Below are 21,076 nucleotides of genomic sequence, written 5' to 3' on the forward strand. Positions count from 1 at the left end.
CATAAAAGTTATTTATCCAAATATAATGTTATTATAGAAAATCCATAAAGTACTCAATCTTTGATTTCAAAATCTATCAACACTTTAAAATTTTCAAATTTAAACGAAAATAAGTTACGTGAGATTTCTATGTCTTTTAAGTTTTAATATTGTTCTTAGAATTCTTTTGAACGTAGTCTATAGTAGTCCACAAACAAATAAAACAATTAGAGATATCACTACTACAAAAAATCATTAAATATATTTTTTATGACTAAATCACAAAAATAAATTCATATATTACAGAAATAAAAGTATTTACATGAAAATATGTTAAAATATAAATTATATTAACAAAATAAAGTGATCATTAACAATCAAAGATGAACACAATTTATATGTAGGTGTATAGTTATTTCATATGTATAATTTTATTAATTGTAATTTAATATATTAGAATTATTATTTTCTCATATTTATTACAAAAAAATACATTGCTGTTTAGCAAAAAAAATATATATGTTAAAATAAATAAATTAATAAAAAATTATATGAAAGTAGGGATGACAAAACGGGTTGGACCTGACGGGCCGGGCTGGTGGCCCACCATCATTTATGCGAGGATTCACTTTTTGAACCCGTCAACCCGAATGAGTCCAGCCCACCAATCCATATTTTTTATTTTTGACACTTTTAAAGAGGAATCTCAAGTTTTTAGAATAAAAATTTGTGGTGGTCAATGTTTTATATAGAACTTTATTTACATTAATTTCATTAGAATATTAAAAATTGATTTAATTTTATTACTTTTTCTTATATTTTTATTGTCCAAAAAGTGATATCAATTATTATAACCAAATAAATAAATTTAAAATAAAACAATTACAAAAAAAGAAAAAAAAAAGTGATGAATCAATTTGCTAGCCCGTCAACATGCTTTATGACATGACCAATTATTATTTTCGACTCGCACGACGGACCAATGATAAGTCGGGACTAAACAGGTCAAACGGGTTGGATGACCCATTTTACTACCAGTAAAAGAAAGTCAAGGACATAAATGATAAAAGAGTAACTAATTTTATTTTAAACTTCAAAAATATGTTAAATATAAACAAAAATATGATATTAAAAAATAGAAATTTATCTATGTTAGCACATTAGATGTAAAATATATGATCTTAATAAGTAGTTTGACCAAAATAGTAAGTATAAGGGTAAAAAAAGTGGATGTAAAATACCTTAAATGTTTGGGTAAACTTAATTTTTTATTTCAATGAGATAAAGTAAGCTAGGCATTGGCTAAAATTTAGTAAAAGAAGTTTCTTAAAAATAAATTATATATATGAAAATAGTTATCTTAAAATTGTTTTAAAAAAAGTTAAAAGTAGCTACAATTGTAATTAATTATTAAATAATTTAACTTTTGCAATGATCCCAGATAGCCTGCGTGTTGGTCTAAAAGTTGGACACAGAAAAGTTGTGTTGAACCATGTCACCCTCACCTCTGTATTAGGCTATAAGCGCTGTTTGTTTCAATGATTATAAAAAAGTGCTTATCTATTCCGCTGCTTCTCCATATCGCTTCTCTTTTTTAATCTATTCACTCTTCTGCTTCTTCTGCTCTATTTGAGGATTAACATTATCAACCATATTAATTATAAACTTACTCAAGGATTATTTCAAATCAATTTTAAAATTTAAAACTAATTACTTTTTTCTGTCATTGAACAAGATTCATCACTGTTTCAGTGCTTAATGCATAAGAAAATTGACCAGAAATTATTTTTGACAGAAAAACAAATTTAACCTTTAGTAAATTAACCCGAACTTTTTAAAAGATAAAACTCGAAACTTAACTCCAAAATAAGATAAGGCAAAGTACAATTCTCCCTCCACCTCCATATCTCTTCTCCCAACGCCTCCATATCAATTATAAAAAAAGTTAGTTTTAATCTTTTTAAATAATTTCACATTTTTAAATAATCTCAGTTACATCCTATACCCTCATACATTCCTTTCAGTCGCAACACTTTCATTATTTTTCATCATTTTCCATCCCTAACGTTTGAGAGAGCGGTTTCATCATTTGTTGGCAAAAAGATTCATTGTATTTGACGTTCCCCAACACAAATATATTTCTCTTTAATTTTTTATTCCATTTTTGCATCTCACTAATTTTTTTCTAGGTTTTGTGACTTCCAAAAAATGAAAAAATAAAAATAAGTCAACGAAAACGCAGTCACCACTTGTAAAAACACCACAAACTTACTTAAACCACCAATCACTACCACTTGAAAATGAAGAATGCATCACACTTTCCACCATACTCAAAAGGACATTATTGAAATTAAAAAAAAAAAAGTAAAGAGGTGCGGGAGGTATGGAGGTGCAAGGGCAAATTCTCCCTGCACCTCCATATCTTTTCTCTGCACCTCTATACTTTTTTATAATTCTAACAATATATTGTTTAGTATAGTGAAGAGTGTGATGTCTTCTTCATTTTTAAGTAGTGATGATTGATGGTGAACATTGGTGATTGAAGTAAGTTTATGATGTTTTTACTAGTGGTGACTATGTTTTTATTCACTTATTTTATTTTATTTTTTTAGAAGATACAAAACCCAGAAAAAAAAATTCAACGAGATTAAAATATGGAGTTAAAACTCAAAAAATAATTATCTTAAGGAACAAAATTTTAATTAGGAAAGAATGAAAATGTTGCATTAGAAAACGAAGTATAAAAGTGCAAGGTTATTTACAAAAAGGAGATTTCGTTTTATTTAAGGTTATTTAAAAAATTTAAAACCGACTTTTGATAGGAAATGTTAAGAGGAGGGAGAATTTGACATAAGATAAACAAGATAAATGAATGAAAGTGAATTTAGCCTATTACGATCAATTTTACTGGTTAATATACTTTTATTCACGTGAAGAAGTGAAATTAACAAAATGTCAGCGAAGAGAAAAAAGTTAAATGCAGACATGAGGTACAAAGAAAGAAGCAAAAGTAACGTACACATTCAACATGTCCCATATAGAAGTTGTGACTAGATTTTTAAATTAAAATTTAAGTCTTACAACAGATTTACATTAAAATATACTATAAAATGGAGATGATTTTAAATTTAAAACTTTAGTTAAAAAATATTTTTCCAATTTCAACATAATTCAATTAAATTTTTAAGTTGTAAAAAATTGAAATACAAATAAAAAAATTACAAGAGTGCAAATTTTATAAAAAATTTAAATGGAAACAAAACTCATAAAAATGATGTGATAAGATGAGACCCATTTAAAGTAAAATAAGATCTCATGAGAGCATATAAAATGCTCTTAGAAAGAAAGAAAGCTAACAAGTAAGAGACTCATGATGGCTAGGAAACCTTTACTCATTAAAATAGATGGAAGAGAGAAAGGTTAGATAAGAGGAAAAGACCACAGCTAAATCATGTTTGCCATGTGCTGCTTTCACCGCAAGATTTTCTCTAAATGCAAGCCAAAGATGAATGCTTGAAGCTAGACAAAAACACCAAAGCGTGGGAACATCGAGTTTAAGACAAAACAACACAAGATGTGGCTTTCTGGTCAATCCTTATTAGTGATGGCATGTCAGTATATGCACAGTAGAAAGAAAATACTGACAAACCACTACTTAATGTCTCCATACAAAGTTAACACACCATTTAGCATGAACCTGCTGTCTTTTAGAGTAAATGGGGGAATGCAATCCAAATAATCAATAGCTCTCTGTGGCTATGCATTAAAACAATTAACTCCAGAAGACAAAAGAAGCATACAACATAATCTTTGCATGTTTTCAACTCCCTATGATGTCATACTCGTACAGAGCTACTACAAAAGTATCTCACAACCCAGTCTGTGTAAGTTCAATGATCACCCAAACAAGTCGTCATCATCATCATCATCTCCAACAATGTTAGGATTACTGTCTGACTTCCCACTCCCTTCATCGTCCTCCTTATCTGGTACTCGTTCACCAGTACTGAGTGCAGGTGAATATGCCCAGGAAGATCCAACTTTCATAGATAATGATTCTCCATAAAGGTCATCATAAATGCCGGTTTTAACTGGGGTTTTGATCTTTTTTAAGACTTCTTGTAGTTTATCAGTCACACCTTTTGGGGACGAATCTGCCTCCTTGGCAGAGGTCTGCTCTTTCCCTTTTGGTATTACAGTTATCTGTACAAGAGATTCATATTTACCGACTAGACTTCCTTCTTTGACACCAACTGGACCAGGTTCTGTTTCTACGTCTGCACCATCTGAAATTCCAACAACCTCAACTAACTCTCCCCCAACTTGATCCCTGAAGGCAACTCTTGTTTTCTTAATTCTCTTAGCCGGTCTTTCAGATTGATAATCTTTAGTTCTGACACTTGCTGAGCTAACAGACTCACCAGATTTGGACACTAGATCAGCCTTGTTGATACCATAACGATTCAGTAGCGTATTATAAGCTACAACAGCTTCTTCATCAGATGGATCAGGTGGCGGTGGGAAATTAATCTCTGCTGGTGGTGGAGGACGAGGGAAAAGAGCTGCATCATTCTTTCTTAATATGTACGCTCTTGTTGATGCAGCAAACCGCAAAGATTGTCCCACTTCAAGCTCAACTGGTGAATCCTTAGTCAGCCTCTCATTTGCAACAAATGTACCATGTGCAGACCCCAAATCAATTACATATACGCTGTAATTAAAAGAAATTGTTAATACCAATGAATCACAATTTGCAAGGGATTTTCACTTTTCACAGAACTTAATTAAATCCAAAAAGAGAACAACTAATCCATGAACTCCAAAACATGGCATGTGTCAGCCACTTAACGGTGAAAGATAATGATTTATTTTCCTTTCAAGGTCCCCTGAGGTTCAGACATCACTCCTAAATTTTACAAGAACTGTAATTACCTTCATTTTTTGGAATAACTAGTTGACAAAAATTAACTTGTTTGAACAAGGTTTGAGACAGTTTATTCAGAATATGCAATTCACAAGAATGTCAATGATATTTATATCCCAAAGTTAGTGCATCCATTCTAGTAAGGTTAAATTTGCAGGAGCAATTTTCTAACCTCCCACTCTTGTGAGGAATAACGGCAGCATGTTGGCGAGAGACAGATTGATGATCTAGCACAAAATCACAAGTCTGGATTTGCCTCCCAAAGATATTCCTCCGTCTGTCCAGATTAATCCGGTCTAGCACCTGACCATCCTTCAAAACTTCCAGGTAAAAGACACCTGGCCGTGGCTCAATCGCCCAATCTGGTGGCTGCCATGTTGACTGCCCTCCCCCGACCTGAGTGGCCTGCTGATTCTGCCCCAACAAGGGGGCTGCCTCCACTCCTACAGTCTTCTGAGAAACCTGAGACTGTGGAGGCCAAGCAGAGCCAACTACTTTACTAGGGGGTTGGGCACCATTTCTGGAAGCTGATGAGTTGACAGAAACAGAGAACGGTTCCAATGTCTGAGCCTTCTTAAATCTATCAAGACCCGACGTAGCCCTTCCATACATTCTCTTCAAATGGACTTAGCACATGAGCTCCTTCAGCTCCTTCTCAGTATGAGCTCAAAAACATGTTGCATCACAATGCCACCATGACATCAAAAGGAACCAATAAAACAAGCAACGTTTAAAACATACCTTGAGAAAATGCAACAAAGCTCTCTTTGCACATATCCTAAAAGGTTGTTGAGGGAAAAAAAACATCAAAAACACACCTTGTGTGTAAGGGGACCAAGAAATGACAACACAGAGAATCGTTGAAAGGATAAAAAATGGCACATGGTGATTATAAGCCAAATGGGTAACTGAAAGCAAGATCGCTTGAATGAATCTATCCTAAGACAATAACATAGTATTAATCTGCTATAAAATTGGGGATAAATCTAACAATAATTGTAGTCATTCAAAAGCAAATTGAAGTTTAAGTACGAAAGTGTAATCGAAATCCAGAAAAAAGGAATAATTTTGGTGGTTTCCTTGGTGAGATGGGGAGTTGGAGAATCTTACCGATTAGGGTTTTAGAACGCTGCGTCTTTGAGGAGTGGACAGAGAATGAGAGACTAGGAGAAATTGTGAATTTTCCATAGAACATAACAATCAACTGTTTTTTTTTTTCTACAAAAATTGCTCAATTAACATATTTATAAATTTTAATTAGAATTTAATTAGCACTATTTTTAAGAGTTTAATTTTTATATATTTATAATATAATTATTTTAATCCATGATAGATTGATATATCCATGAAATCATGTGACCAATACAAATAATTGGTGAGAACTTATTAAACTACTACTAGTAAAAACCAATTACAAACAGGTAGAAAATAAGTTTGGATCATTATAGTTTTATTTTTATTGAAAAAAATTAATTTAATTTAAAATGTTTTAAAAAGAAATCATATACATATTAATAAAAATTATAAATCAATAAAAAATATTATTATTATTATAAAATTATGTAATTTTATTATTTATATTCATATAAAGCTTTTTATATCTTTATATTATAATTTATTTGTTTATTTTATATGTAAATTTCTTATTATTAATGCATACTAAGTATTATTATATATTTGATTTGAATTTTATGTTGATTTTCAACATCGAAAACCGATATTCTATTCTACTTTTTTAATATTAGGAAGTCTTATGGAATATTTATTTTATATATTATTTAATTATTAATAGTTTATTAATTATTTGAACCAGTAGAGAGAAAATAATTATGTAATGGATGTGATAACAGAAGAAAGAATAGAAAATTTTACGTTGACAGAAGAATCAAGAAAGGTTTTCATTATCTCTCTTTTATTTTCTTGGGTTGCAGTCATATAACATTAAGTCTATACTTCTGATATAGATAGTTCTTGTTTTTATTAATAGCATTTTTGTATTCATTCTGGCTTGTTCAACATTAACATTACTTCAGTCTTATCATTCCCATTTTGGTTCTGAACACTAGCACACCAAGAATATAACAAACTGGTGTGACATCTTAATAAATTTATGGCAAGTTTAGTATATTTAATTAACACTATAAATAAACAAAATGTAACACTCTACCTTTAAAACATTATTGTTACAGTCATCTGTGATCCAGTTAAATATTTTAATCAATAAAGTGTCATTACAAGCAAGTGATTTGTTGACCCGTCTAAACAACAAACTGTCTAAAAAATTTAATTTTCTGTAAATAATTCAGAGGATTTAATAGCAATATAAACGACTGAAAGATCAGTATCTCAGTGTACCAAAAGTAAATAATGCAAGTAAATGTTATATTTATGATTTCATATCATACAAGAGTTCTTTCTCTTAGTCTTATTAATTGATTGTTTTCCAACAATTTTCTACAAGTTTAGAATATACTTTCTTGTGTGTTTTATTAAACTTTATACACTCTTCTCAAACCAGAGTAGATGAATGCTCCCTAAGAAAATCAGCAATCAACAAATTCTATATGACATAGTCAGAAGGCCACAATATAATGAATATTTTCCAATTCTAACAAATGAATCTCTACAAGGAATAAAGGACCCGAGCTTCGTGTTATGACAGTCTCAGGCTTACAACATTTCCTATATGACCAAACTGCAACAACAAAATCTAAAATTTGAATATTTGAATTGCTAGCAACTGTAGTTGGAAATCTGGGTGAGTATCTTCTGCCAGAGTCAAACTAGTCATGTACAGTGGAACAACTGGTAGCCTTTTCTGTTGGTATCTAGTTATCTGGTTCAAAGAATAGAGTTGTTAGCAAGTCAGCATATGACAGTAATTTTCAGCATCAATATAAAAGTTCCCCCAACACTAGAAGGTACTTTTTTTTCAACTGATATTTTCAATGAAGTTAGGATAGTGACGGGAACCAACTCCAAACAGCACAACACGAACCTTATGGTCTGATGCGTCATATATTCTAGTGCAAGCCCACTAACTGATATAACATTTTTGGTAACAGAATTTCATCTAGCTCCAATACTTGTTTAAGCCAAAATCCAGGAAGATTCATTTGCTATTTTGGTGAAGCTCCTTCTCAGCAAGAGCAAAGGTCACATTTAAACGTTCCTGCACATTTTGTAGGATGTTCTTTGTAAGTCTTTTCTGATTCTTTGAGCTTTTCAGCCATTCCATTCCAAATAATACTTGCACTCTGCATCCCTTTGCTTTTGGCGGTAAATCCTCAATTTGGTACCGAAGGTGTATCTGTGTGACATATAGGAGACAATTAGGTAAAAACAAATAGAAGGATAACAAGAACAGGAAATCACGAAAAACAAAGATATAACAAACAAGCACTGAAAGTCTAGAAATATGCTACACTTGGCTAACTCACATTGAAATAATCACCAAGAGGAACTCCATGAAGGTTCATAAGCTCTTCCACAAGCCAACCTTTTCCATCTGGAAGGGGAGATCTCTGCTGAGTACTTGTCACTTCACCTTTATAACTTGAAATACGCTTCTCAAATTTGTAATATACAGCTCTCTCGGAGATAAGACTGTTCTCCGATACCCACGGAGTATAAGAATAATTAAGATAACCAAGCTTTTCCATGACCCGACGGTCCAACTCACCCCCACTAAATATCTCCATGAGGTAACTTGCCTATATTGATGAAAGGAACAGAACTATAATCAAACATGAACATTTGAAAAGTTGTAAAGAAATGATGAATAAAGATCCAATAATTTGCAGTTATGGAAATAATACACAACATGCACGGATTAGTGCATGTTTTGTGTGTTGTGAGAGAGAGAGAGAGAGATTACAGGAATTGAAAGAGAGCAAGAATATATCTCAGACATGCTAACATCATCCAGACCAAGGAATGAGCCACTCTCTTCACTTATAAGGCTTTTGCTATCAGATTGTTCTTCAACAAACTCAACCTTCTGTTCAGGACTCAAAGATCTGGCCTTCCACAGAGCCATGATGGTCCTACATCACCCAAATATCTTCTTAGTAACATGTGATATCTTCTATTCTATTTTAATTTTTATTACTACACCTTAATTTTTTCTATATGCCACCATCTATAAACAAGAATCTCATGAGTAGATGACCAAAAATATAAGCCTCTCAAAACAAAGGTATTATTTTTTGGTGGTTAAGAAAACTTTCACACCGAAATCTATGTGGAGATTAGGACAGTTGAAAAGCAACTAGATTTGGTGAAAGATAACTTGGAAGGAAACACCTCCAGATATTTCCAAATTACAAGCTCTCATTTCCATTATTCATGTACTGTACAAAAAAGTTACCAGAACTTTGTCACCATTAGACAAAATCATCATAATGACATGGTTCTTCATCATATTTCATTACTACTTAACATGATCTTCTATTATGACTGAGTAATACAAGAAATGAAAATTACAGACAAACAAATGCAATTTACTTCCACACTTTACTCTTTCAACTACATGAAATTACCATTTATATAAATTTGATTGTTAGGTAAGCTCTAAACAAAAAGAGTTGAAATTCTGAATTTCCAATTCTCACACTTCAACACCATACATTGTTCAAATCAAACAGCCTCACTGCATTAGATTCAAAACACACAAATAAATCAACAAAAAGAAAAAATTGTAAACTCAGGGCAAATAAAAAGGAGAGACTGAACACAGAATAAGAGAGGTTTTCATAAAAGTTGCAGATATTTAGGAAATAAGTTATCTGTCAGATGTTATATAATTCCCCTTTTCTACCTGTGTGCAACATTGAAAGACACAAATGACTGAAAATAGAACTTCAGCCTGCCATTTTCATCTTGTGTTTTTGCACCATGCCTTGCATCCACACCTCTACCCTTCCGGAGAGTTATGACGATTATTGGACTCCCCATTGAAGAAAATGTAGGAGGAATGACCTGAATGTCTTCAATATCTTCCCAAAGGAAAAAGAATCTTGTCTTCGTTCCAAACAAATTTGCATGAAATCCAATAATTCTTGCTGAAAGAAATAGGCGGCCCTGCAGAAAAATATTCACAATTTGATGAGATGATAATAAAGAAGCACGTACCAGTAAAATCCAGAGTAGAAAAATAGACCATGAATTTCAACATCACACCTGCAGGGGCATTTTTCTTTTCAAATGACAGGTGAAATCATTGATGAGAAATTCCTCAATTGGAAGCCCAAAGAGTTTCTGAAATGCTGAATTTGTTTGAGGAGACCGCAAATTAATCTACAATTTTTAAAATAAAAGAATAAGCCGAAAAGAAAGGTGACAAAACAGGAGTACAATACAATAGGGACAAAGTGTTTGTCGTACCTTCTTCCCGACTTCTTTCTCCATTTTACTTAAATATTCCTTTGCAACATTGCCACCTTTAGTGTTGTCTAAAAAAATTCTTAGGTGCAACTTAGACTGACATGCCAAAGACAACTTTCCTTCAAGGGGAAGCCATATATCAGCAAGATCAGCTATGTTTGCTTTCAGAAAATTAATTTCAGCATGTCCTAGAGATTCGGCGTCATCAAAAGGTCCATCAAAGTCATAAACAACGACATCCATCACAGAAGGAGGATCATCCATCGCATCAAACTCAAATATTTCTGCAAAGATAGACAGTGTTCTTAACGGATAAAAAAATCATATATAACATATCCCATGTGAAAACTAGAGTTACGTATTACACTACTAGATCACTGGATTCAGATCAGGTAATTACTCACCATTCCATATAGGATTAGATTTCTGGAACTTGATTGAACTAGTTCTTGTTTTCCCATTGCAAGTAAACACTACATATGGATCAGACAACCCACTAGAATCAACAGAAGCTAAATTGCTTCCTTCAATTAAGGCAACAGTTAGCAACCACCCATTTCCTTGTGCTTTTATTCCATGATCACTACCTAATATTGGAGTATCAAGAAAAGTCAATATAATCACAGACACATGGGCATTAAATGAAGCAAATAGGCAATAAACAGTTAAAAGACATGAGTGACAAACTCAGGGTCACTTGATTAAAGAGCCACACTAAGTGAAAAAAAAAAAAAAAAAAAACCAAATTGATGAAATGTGGAGTATCTTAACACTGAGATTACCCTTTTGAGCTCTGGCCTTTATGAAGCGTGAGATTATACCCAACATGCGTTCACCTTGAAGAACGAAGACAGCACAGAAAACAAATTCACCAATTGAATCTGGCAAGTCCAACCCACCAAACTCAAGCCCTTGAATGGTGCTGGGTGCAGCCAGCCAAATGTGAACAAGAACATATAACCCCATGAAAACTGTCGTGAATACTGTGAAATTAGCAAAATACTGCACTGCAAGCCTCCAATCAGATTCAGGTTCTGCATGTAATGACGCCAAAGCTTGCTCCTTATTGGAACTAAGGTCAGCAGGTTTAACAGTTTGGGATAACAAAGTGGCATATTGATCAAAGCTTTCTTTAACACCTTGCCGAGCCCCATTTTCTATCATTCCTTTCATCATGGTGCTCTGTAAAAAATTCATTCGCCATGATACAATCAGACGTGAGCATTGTTCTCCTGTAGGCAACTCCAGTCCGGGTGTGACTACATAGAGTATTTCTACCCTAAAGGTACTCCCGTATATAACATCAGGAGTGCTGACACTGGCTAGAACAGCAAAGTTCTTGCCATCGGCTTTTAAATATGTGTGTTCCTCATAGGCTTTGACAGCCTTAATTAATTTACTAGGAGCCTTGACATAAGAAACTAATCTTTTGAAGATCTTCCCATCATTTTCAAACTTCCAAGGTCCTATTTCCAGTTCTGTACTACCCTGTACCTCTGCCAATGACTTGAGAAAATTTGAATCTGATGAAAATAGCAACTCATTCAAGTCTTCTGGTGCAATAACATATTGTTGATCAATAAACAATCCCGCTGGTAAATTGTTAGGAATTCCATTGCCTTGATCTAAAGACTGTATTTTTTTCATTGTTTCTTCAAAAGTCACATTAGAGGACTGATCTTCATCATTCATCTCACTAACTTCAACTTTGTTAATTTCAGATTGATCAAAGTCTATGCTTCTGTGGGTTGAATACACATCAGAACTCTTATTAAAAATTTGAGCAATTCTACCTGTTATTGTTTTTTGTGTACCAGATTTTTCATCCTTAGCAGATGTAATTTCTTCGCTAGAAGGGGAGGACGGGATTGAATGGCCCGGGGATGATCTTGAAGGTGATTCTTTTGTTCTTGAATGTGATAATAGATCATCACTACTACCATTTGACTCCATGGATGCATTCTTTTGTGAAAAATATATGCTCAAACGAATCTCACCTGCCAGGAAAAGGTAAAAAGAAGCCGAAATTTAAGTTCAAGGTAAACAACAATGTTTCATATATTCATGTTCATATATTCATGTTCGAAGTTAGTGAGCAGATTATTTTCCAGATGGTGTTTAGGTGGATAATATTTCAAGTATGATCCATATTCCATAGTCTCAAAATAGACATAATGCAATTTACACCATTTTATCAGTCCAACTTTACCCACAAAACCAATAAAACAATAGTATAAGTAGTTTCTGTGAAATTATTAAACACGTATCATTTCATCTTAGGAAGAGTTTGAAATATTACTACGTCAATTTGGTCCTACAATGATACTTTTTTTCAAAATCAAGATAGTCTAAAAGTAGATGCTCACTAGCAACAAATTGATGTCACGCAATGACATAAAATTGTTTGCGTAGAATAGTGCCAATATAAAATAATCAAACAACAAAACTGCTAGTTGAGAGGGAGAGAGAACAAACATAGTCCCTCAAAAGTTAGGTAAAGAGCAAACTATTGGATAAGGTAGAGGAAAGTACTGTTCAACAGCTTAACACACCAGATTCCTTGTTCTTGGACTTCTTGCTTTTGGGTTGCAAAGAATACCAAGCAGTACCAAGGGACTTGATCTCCTCCTCAAAAACAACTGAAATTGGCAACTTAAGTTGACCCACAAAGTCATCATTGAAGAACTTATCTTCATCCATAACCGATAAAACCAGCTCCTCATTAAGGTCATCCACCCTAAAGCTATACTCCTCATTCCACTTTGGATTCAAATTCTTCTTGATCACTTTGGTCCGGAACCTCTGCTTTCCCAGCTGCAGCCTCACGTACGGATCACTCAACCCATTAGGATCCGTCGGTGGCAAGTTCTTTGCTTCGATCACACGAACCACAAGCTTCATTACCAAGTTCAAGAACTCAAAAGGGAACCAGAATCAAGAATCTTAGGTAAAAAAAGTCAACTTTTTTAACCACCCCGAAAACTGCGGGGCACCCTAGAAAGATCTTCCAAAAGGGTAATGCAGTTTATGACAAAGCTGTAGAAAGAATCAACTGAAAGTCGAAAATTATGAATCAAACTGTTCCACACAACTATAATTCTTCAGCCAACAGAATAAAAACCAAGCCATGAATCAGACACAAACATATGGAAAAACAGAAATCTTGGTTGGGCCAAAAGAATCGTTGATCTGTGTTGGAAGGAATTCAGAATTAAATTTCTGCGACGAATTAAGCGTGAACAGCTGGAACAGTTGAGAAAGAATCAGAAGACTTCGTGAACTACCAAAGCAATAAGGGTATGGAAAAAGGAACAAAGATTTTGAGAGAGGATAATCACGAAGTTACTGATGGAATGAGTGATCGAGACTGGAAGAGAAATGGGATTTTACATAAAAAGGAAATCAAGTTTGGAATTGTTATACTTTTCTCGTATTAAATTGACAAATTCTGTTCAACTGCTAGCCACGGCGCGTGCGATGTTTTGTACCTTACGGTAGTATCTACGTATCTACTGCTAATCATATCTACACTGTTATTAAATTATTTTTACTTTTATACAAAGTAAGTTTTTTCTTTCCTTTTTCTTTTTCACCAACTTATCAAGTATATTTTATTTTAAAACATCTTGAAATCTGACTTGATAGACTGTTAATAACTTTATTTAAATATAAAGTATTATTTATACTAAATTATGCTAAAACTTCTGCGTCTTAAAAACGTGGTAATCAAGAAAATTGAGATAAAGATAATAGATGCTTGTGATATTATTTTTCCCCACTTTCTGTTTCGTGCTGAAATGGGTTATGGATTTAATATTGAGTGGAAGAGTTCCCATCCTTTTGTTAAATGACACCACATGCTTCTGGGTCCAATTTGGAGGGCACCCACAAGTAGTAGCCCCCCCTAAGGGCAAAGGCTTAAATGATTACTATTTATTCTTAAAGAAAAGTCAATATAGACTCAGTAAGGTATATAATTTATACATACAAAAAGTATGGGTATACATCAATTGCGTATTTCCTTAACCTTTGTTGGTTATGATATGGTTGAAGCAAAAAAAAGGCTTGCAACAAAGTGGTTATGGAGGTGTCTTTGGGTATTCTGAATTCTTCATGAAATGCGTTGGCATTGCATGTGAGGGGCCGTCGATGGTGATTGAAAACGAGTGAAAATTGTAAATGTCCTTTACACGTTTTTTCATTCAATTATCCACTTCTTTCTCTAGGGTTGTGGTGAATACTATTGAAATTAACAAAATACTGCAGTGCAATCTTCCAATCATAGTTTCTATTCATGGTGTTTTGGAAAAAAATTATTGGCCATGATACAATAACATTGTTCTCACTTGTATGAAACTCTAGTCCAGTGTGATTATTAATTGTACCTCTCGTACATAACATCGGGAGTGCCGATACTGTCTAGAACATCAAAGTTTTTGTCATCATATGTGTTTCAAACTTTCAAGATTTAAGTCTTTTGATGCAATAACATTAGAAAATTTCATTGCATGTCTTGATCTTTAGATACTGTACTTTTTTCATAGTTTCTTCAAATGTCACATTAGAGACTGATCTTCATCATTTTTCATCTCACTAACTTCAAAATTTCAAATTGGACCAAATAGATGATTCTGTGGTTGAATACATATCAGAGTTCTTAATAAAAATTTGAGCAATTCTAACAATTAATTGTTTTAATTTTTACCAGATTTTTCATCTTAGCAAATGTAATTTCTTCACTGCTAGAACGAGAAGACAAATTTGAATGACATGAGAATGATGTTGAAGGTGATTCTTTTGTTTTAGAATGTGATAATAGATCGTCACCTTCAAGAACAAAAGAATCACCTTCAAGATCATCCCATGTCATTTAAACTCGTATTCTCGTTGTAGTAGTGAATGAATTACATATGTTAGGATGAAAACTCTGGTAAAAATAAAAACAATTAACAGTTATAATAGCTCAAATTTTTAATAGGAACCCTGATGTATATTGAACCATATAATCATCTACTTGGATCAACCTGACATTTTGAAGTTTACACGAAGAATGATGAAGATGAGTCTATAATGTGGCATTTAAAGAAACTATGAAAAAAATACAGTATCTGAAGATCAAGGCAGGTAATGAAATTCTCTAATGTTATTGCATCAAAAGACTTAAATCTTGAAAGTTTGAAACACACATATGATGGCAAGAACTTTGATGTTCTAGATAGTGTCGGCACTCCCGATATTATGTACGGGAGGTACAAATAATAATCATACCAGACCAGAATTGTGTACAGGAGAGAACAATGTTATTGTATCATGGTCAATGATTTTTTTACAGAACACCATGATGAAAGGAATGATAGAAACTGAGGTCGACAAAGTGTTATTACATACAACAAAACTTGAATTTGATTGGAAGCTTGCAATGCAATATTTTGCTAATTTCATAGTATTCACCACAGTTTTCAACTATTAATGCCCATGTGTCTAATTATATTGATTTTTCTTTAATAAAAGCACAAGGAGATGCCGTAACTCAACTCCTTACACATGTTTTATATAATTTCTTTCTCGTTAACAACATTGTGTTTTGCAAAAATATTTGAATTTGATGCTAAGATGATCCTTTTGCTTTGTCACATTAAAGGTGACAATGTTGCAAAAGAATATTTAAGTAAATTCCTTTTTCAAATTTGTATCTTTCAAAGTTGCACACAGGTAGAAAACCATAATCATATAACATCTCACAAATAACTTATCTTCTCTATATCCACAACTTGTATGAAAATATCTCTTATTCTGTGTTCAGTTTCTCTTCTTTCTTTGTCCTGAGTTTAAAAAGAAAACAGCAAAAAGTAAATCATCCATCAAAACCAGGAAACGTCGCAATGAATTGTAGTCAAATAAAAAATTCAAATACCGATCAAAATCAATTCTTCCTATATTTATACTTTCTTTATTCAAAGATATATTTAAATTAATTAATAATTAGTAATAACATACATATTAAATGTAATACTCTGTTCGTCTTTCTCTTCCCTTCAAACCAAAGCTGATATTTCCTCAGTAGAGTCTCCTCGCGCGCAACACCTCTTCCATGTAATATAAATAGTTAAATATGGTTTAAAAATTGGTTCGAATTTTCAAATTTTCATGTCAAATTTCAAATTTCAAATTTTAAATTTTAAATTTTAAATTCCAATTTTTATTCCTAAGTTTAGAACGGTAGAGATGAAAGTGAAATAATTTATGCTCCTTCCAACTACCATTCCATACCTAAGTGTGTTTTATGGGCTGTGACTTTGACAGAAAACAAAAATCCAAAACTTTATTTACAAAATCACTAAACTCACTACTATTTATACATCATTAGATTTCAAAATCATTTAATATGAGAACAAAAAATATCTAAATTAGTTATTTTTTTTTGTACAAATCTCAAGAGGTAACCTTTAGCTGCCAACTTATTAATATTTTATCACTAATTAGTAAAACAAAAACTACTTTCATGTTCAAATTAATTTTGAAACATTAATTGAGTATTATTAAAATGTGATCTCTAAATTAATTATAAAAAATCAACCATATTTCACATTTAAATTGTAAGTATAATAAATATATAATTATATTTATAATATGACTGTGTAGTAATACTCAACTTAAACTATAAAATATATATTATATAAATGAATAGTTATATAGTTGTATTAAACATGTTTATATAACTTTAAAAGAGCATATTAAAAAGTTTATTCGATTATTTTTCATGTTATCGTTTATTATTCAATTATATATATAATAATATTACACAATATGTAACAAAATTATAATATCACATTGAACCTAAAATTGTAACACGATATGTTTATGAATTTTTTTATTATATGTTGATTTGAAATTGAACTTTGTATAATTAAATTTAAATTTTAAAGGGTATGAAATATGATACCCACCGTAACTTTTGTACTATATTTGTACTTGTTGTGTGACGAGCAGTGTATAAATATTTTTGTTTTTTCAATATTTATAAAACATATTTCTGATAATATAAATATTAGTATAATTGTTATGTTTTTATTTCTATACCATACAAATATATTTTTTATTCATTATTAATATTTTCATTTACATTGCATTTATTTAATATACATGGTTACGGAGGACATATATTTGAAGATTGTAATTTCAATATAAATATAAGGTTTATATGATAGATATTAATCAACAATTTTATCATATATAGTATATATTAAATATTTGTAGGAACATTATTTGCACTGTGATTATTTTTCTATTCTAGATCATTTAAAATTTAAAACTATTTAATGTTAATTTAAATATAGTTTTAAAGTTTTTAAAAATTCATTTAGCTATCGGGTCAGGTTTCGTTACGAATGAGAGCTATTTAATGTTAATTTAAATTTAGTTTTAAAGTTTTCAAAAATTTATTTAGTTGTCGTGGTTCATGTTTGATTACGAATGAATGAAAAAAAAATTAATTATGTTGAAAAATAAATAAGAAATAAATTAAATATTAAATTATTTGGTAGAGTAAAACTGATGAGAAATAGAGATAAAATATTTTGAAGGTTATGTAATGTAATTTATTTGATATAAAATAAGAAGAGAGAGAAATTAATACAAATAAATGAGATTAATTGCTTTTTAGAAATTTTTTCATAAAATATGTAATATTTTTTTTTCTACATCTTTACTTTACAAAAATAAGGATTAAAATGTTCAGCTATGGTAGTATGAATCAACTCGAATTGACCACTAAAAATTAACTTAGAAAATAAATTAATTCAATTCTATTTAACTCGTTTTGAATTTTTATAATCCAACTTTAATAGATTATTAAGGTAAATTCACTAAATTTTAATTTTTTTAAAAATATTTAAATAATTTAAGATTGGAGATGCTAGTTTTAAACATTTTATAAGAATATATTCAATGCATAGTAATGATCATGATTCTAAGTTTAATATATGAATTATGGAAAAAAAATTACAAAAGTTATATTTATAATAAAGTATAAATAAAAATAAATAAAACTTACAAGAAAATTTTAAAAATATTATAACTTATTAGAATTCTTTAATATATAGATTTTGGTTTAGTCCCATATTTTTTATTATTATTATTATTATTTTAATAATATTTTTTTATGTGATAGTAAATGATTATTGTTACTTAAGGTGTGAGTTGAGATGTAAAGTAGCATAGTGAAAGTTTTTTATAAAAAAAAAAATATTATAATTAACTCATACTCAAATCATACATTAAAAACACATAGAAAATTTGAAACAAAATCAACATTTAACTCATTCAACAAAATTAAGAATATAAGTAAACAACACTGCAAATTTCTCATTTTTTTATATTTAATTTAGTCACATTTACATATGATAGAGCATTTCATGTTTGTCAAAAAAGTGGTTAAGCAATAATAATTTCTCTCTTTTCCCGTTCTCACAGTGTTAATGTGTATTTGGACAGATCTTTTTCTCCTTCCAGTGTGGTAATCAGATCTATCATCTATCCTGAAGCAGTCTGGAACTCAACCTAAAAGAAAGAAAAAAAAAAAAAAAAGCAAGATAGTCACATTTAAGCACATTAAATAGAATAAACCCACATAATTTAAACTTGGACACTTTAACTACCTCATTGAACAAATCAAGAAGATCAACATAATATGATTTTTCCCTGAAATGATTCTTAAGAATGCGTGGCATATAGTTTGTGGAACTTGATTGAACTATCTTTTTGTGCACCCCAGTTTCTATCCTTCCTTTTCATCAAGGTATTTTCTAAAAAAAATCATTAACCATAATACAATAACATTGTTTTTACCTGTATGTAACTTTGGTTCGGTATAATTATTATTTATACCTTCGTACATAACATCAGGACTATCTAGAATATCAAAGTTTTTGCTTTCATGTGTTTTAAACTTTCAAAATTTAAGTTTATGGTACAATAATATTAAAGAATTTCCTTGTCTGCCTTGATCTTTAGATGCTGTATTTTATTCATGGGTTCTTTAAATGTCACATTAGAGACTCATCATCTTCATCATTCTTCATGTCACTAACTCTAAAATTTCAGGTTGGTTACTTCTGTAGGTTAAATACACATCAGAACTCTTATTAAAAATTTGAGTAATTATAATTGTTAATTGTTTTTATTTTTACCAAAGTTTTCATTTTAACATATATAATTTCTTCACTGCTGGAACGAGAATATGAGTTTGATTGGCCTGGGGATAATCTTGAAGAAATTATATATGTTAAAATGGAAACTCTGGTAAAAATAAAAACAATTAACAGTTATAATTGCTCAAATTTTTAATAAGAGTTCTGATGTGTATTCAACTTACAGAAGTAACCAACATAAAATTTTAAAGTTAATTACATGAAAAATGACGAAGATGATGAAGCTCTAATGTGACATTTAAAGAAACTATGAAAAAAATACAGTATGTCAAGATCAAAGCACGCAATGAAATTCTCTAATGTTAATGCAGCATAAGACTTGAATCTTAAAAGTTTGAAACACATATATGATTAAAAAAAACTTTGATATTCTAGACTGAGTTAGCATAACTGATGTTATGTACGGAAAATACAAATAATAATCATACGTACCAGAATTATGATATTGAAACTTGTATTAAAATCTTTCTTGTTCTCTCTTTAGTCTTTCTTCTTTCTTTATCCTGAGTTTGAAAAGAAAACAACAAAAAGTAAATCATCCATCAAACCCAATAAATTGTACCATCAAAATCAATTCTTCCTATATTTACACTTTCTTTATTCAAATATATATAAATTAATTAATAACATACCTATTATATTTTCCGAGGAGAGTCCCATCTTCCTCCTCCAACGGACACGGAGGAGTCGCGAACGCAGCTTGTTATACGCCGCGCGCTGCACCTCCTCAACTCCGACGAGCCCCACCTCTTCCGACTCCGACTCAGACGTGCAAGCGTTGTTGGCGTCAACTATCTCCGGTTGTCGCTCTGGCCGAGACACAGGAACTTGCTCTCCTCGCCTTGCTCAATCTCGCCTTCAATGACCGCGCTAATCTTTGTATAATCTTTGTATAAAGCTGTTTCCGCACATATAATAGTTATATATAGTTCAAAAATTGGTTCGAATTTTAAAATTTTAAAATTTCAGCAAATTTTCATTTCAAATTTTAAATTCGAAATTTTAATTCAAAGTTTAGAGCGGTAGAGATGAAAGTGAAATAATTTATGCTCCTCCAACCACCATTCCATTCCTAACTGCGTTTTATGGGCTGTGATTTTGACAGTAAACAAAAATCCAAAACTCTATTTACCAAATCACTAAACTCACTACTATTTATACATGATTAGATTTCAAAAATTATTTAATATGAGAACATTATGTTATATGAGAAAAAAAAATATAAAAACTAAGTTAGTTATTTTTTTGGTACATATTTAAATTTATAGTAAGAGGTTACCTTTATCTGCCAACTTATTAATATTTTATCACTAATTAGTAAAACAAAAACTACTTTAATGTTCAAATTAATTTTGAAACATTAGTTGAGTAGTATTAAAATGTGATCTCTAAATTAATTATAAAAAATCCAACCATATATTCACATTTAGATTGTAAGTATAATAAATATATAATTATTTTTATCATATGACTGTGTCACATGTTCAACTTAAACTATAAAATATATATTATATAAATTAATAGATAGTTATATAGTTGCAATAAAGATGTTATATTTCATCACATAAATCGAACTATA

At 31.0% G+C, this 21,076-nt stretch overlaps 2 protein-coding genes and 1 long non-coding RNA gene across 7 annotated transcripts; all 3 read right to left on the reverse strand.

Annotated features, from left to right (window-relative positions):
• Positions 1-3,532: 3,532 nt before the first annotated feature.
• Positions 3,533-6,129, reverse strand: LOC137832111 (SMAD/FHA domain-containing protein). The gene is made up of 3 exons (XM_068640117.2): positions 6,014-6,129; positions 5,076-5,681; positions 3,533-4,690 (listed from the first exon to the last, which is right to left on the reverse strand). The coding sequence occupies exons 2-3, from the start codon at positions 5,513-5,515 to the stop codon at positions 3,877-3,879; spliced, it is 1,254 nt and encodes a 417-aa protein (XP_068496218.1). The 5' UTR covers positions 5,516-5,681; positions 6,014-6,129; the 3' UTR covers positions 3,533-3,876.
• Positions 6,130-7,443: 1,314 nt separating this feature from the next.
• On the reverse strand, positions 7,444-13,795 carry LOC137832112 (C2 calcium/lipid-binding and GRAM domain containing protein). Of its 5 annotated transcripts, none has more exons than XM_090304123.1 (11): positions 12,841-13,795; positions 11,071-12,285; positions 10,693-10,875; positions 10,289-10,572; positions 10,085-10,201; positions 9,723-9,985; positions 9,445-9,554; positions 8,781-8,949; positions 8,344-8,616; positions 7,902-8,213; positions 7,444-7,739 (listed from the first exon to the last, which is right to left on the reverse strand). In XM_090304123.1, exons 1-7 carry the CDS (start codon positions 13,187-13,189, stop codon positions 9,542-9,544), a joined length of 2,424 nt encoding a protein of 807 aa, XP_090160249.1. In that variant the 5' UTR covers positions 13,190-13,795; the 3' UTR covers positions 7,444-7,739; positions 7,902-8,213; positions 8,344-8,616; positions 8,781-8,949; positions 9,445-9,541. The 5 variants fall into 5 exon arrangements, with proteins under 5 accessions (XP_090160249.1, XP_090160251.1, XP_068496219.1 ...); XM_090304125.1 differs by having other exon boundaries at positions 12,821-13,742; XM_068640118.2 differs by lacking the exon at positions 9,445-9,554.
• Positions 13,796-18,631: 4,836 nt separating this feature from the next.
• On the reverse strand, positions 18,632-20,496 carry LOC137833139 (uncharacterized). The gene is made up of 2 exons (XR_016521570.1): positions 20,130-20,496; positions 18,632-18,847 (listed from the first exon to the last, which is right to left on the reverse strand). It is a non-coding gene; the product is annotated as an uncharacterized LOC137833139 (long non-coding RNA).
• Positions 20,497-21,076: the final 580 nt, after the last annotated feature.

Source organism: Phaseolus vulgaris, chromosome 6 (genome assembly GCF_051622355.1).
Source record: "Phaseolus vulgaris cultivar YP4 chromosome 6, ASM5162235v1, whole genome shotgun sequence".
NCBI lineage: Eukaryota > Viridiplantae > Streptophyta > Magnoliopsida > Fabales > Fabaceae > Phaseolus > Phaseolus vulgaris.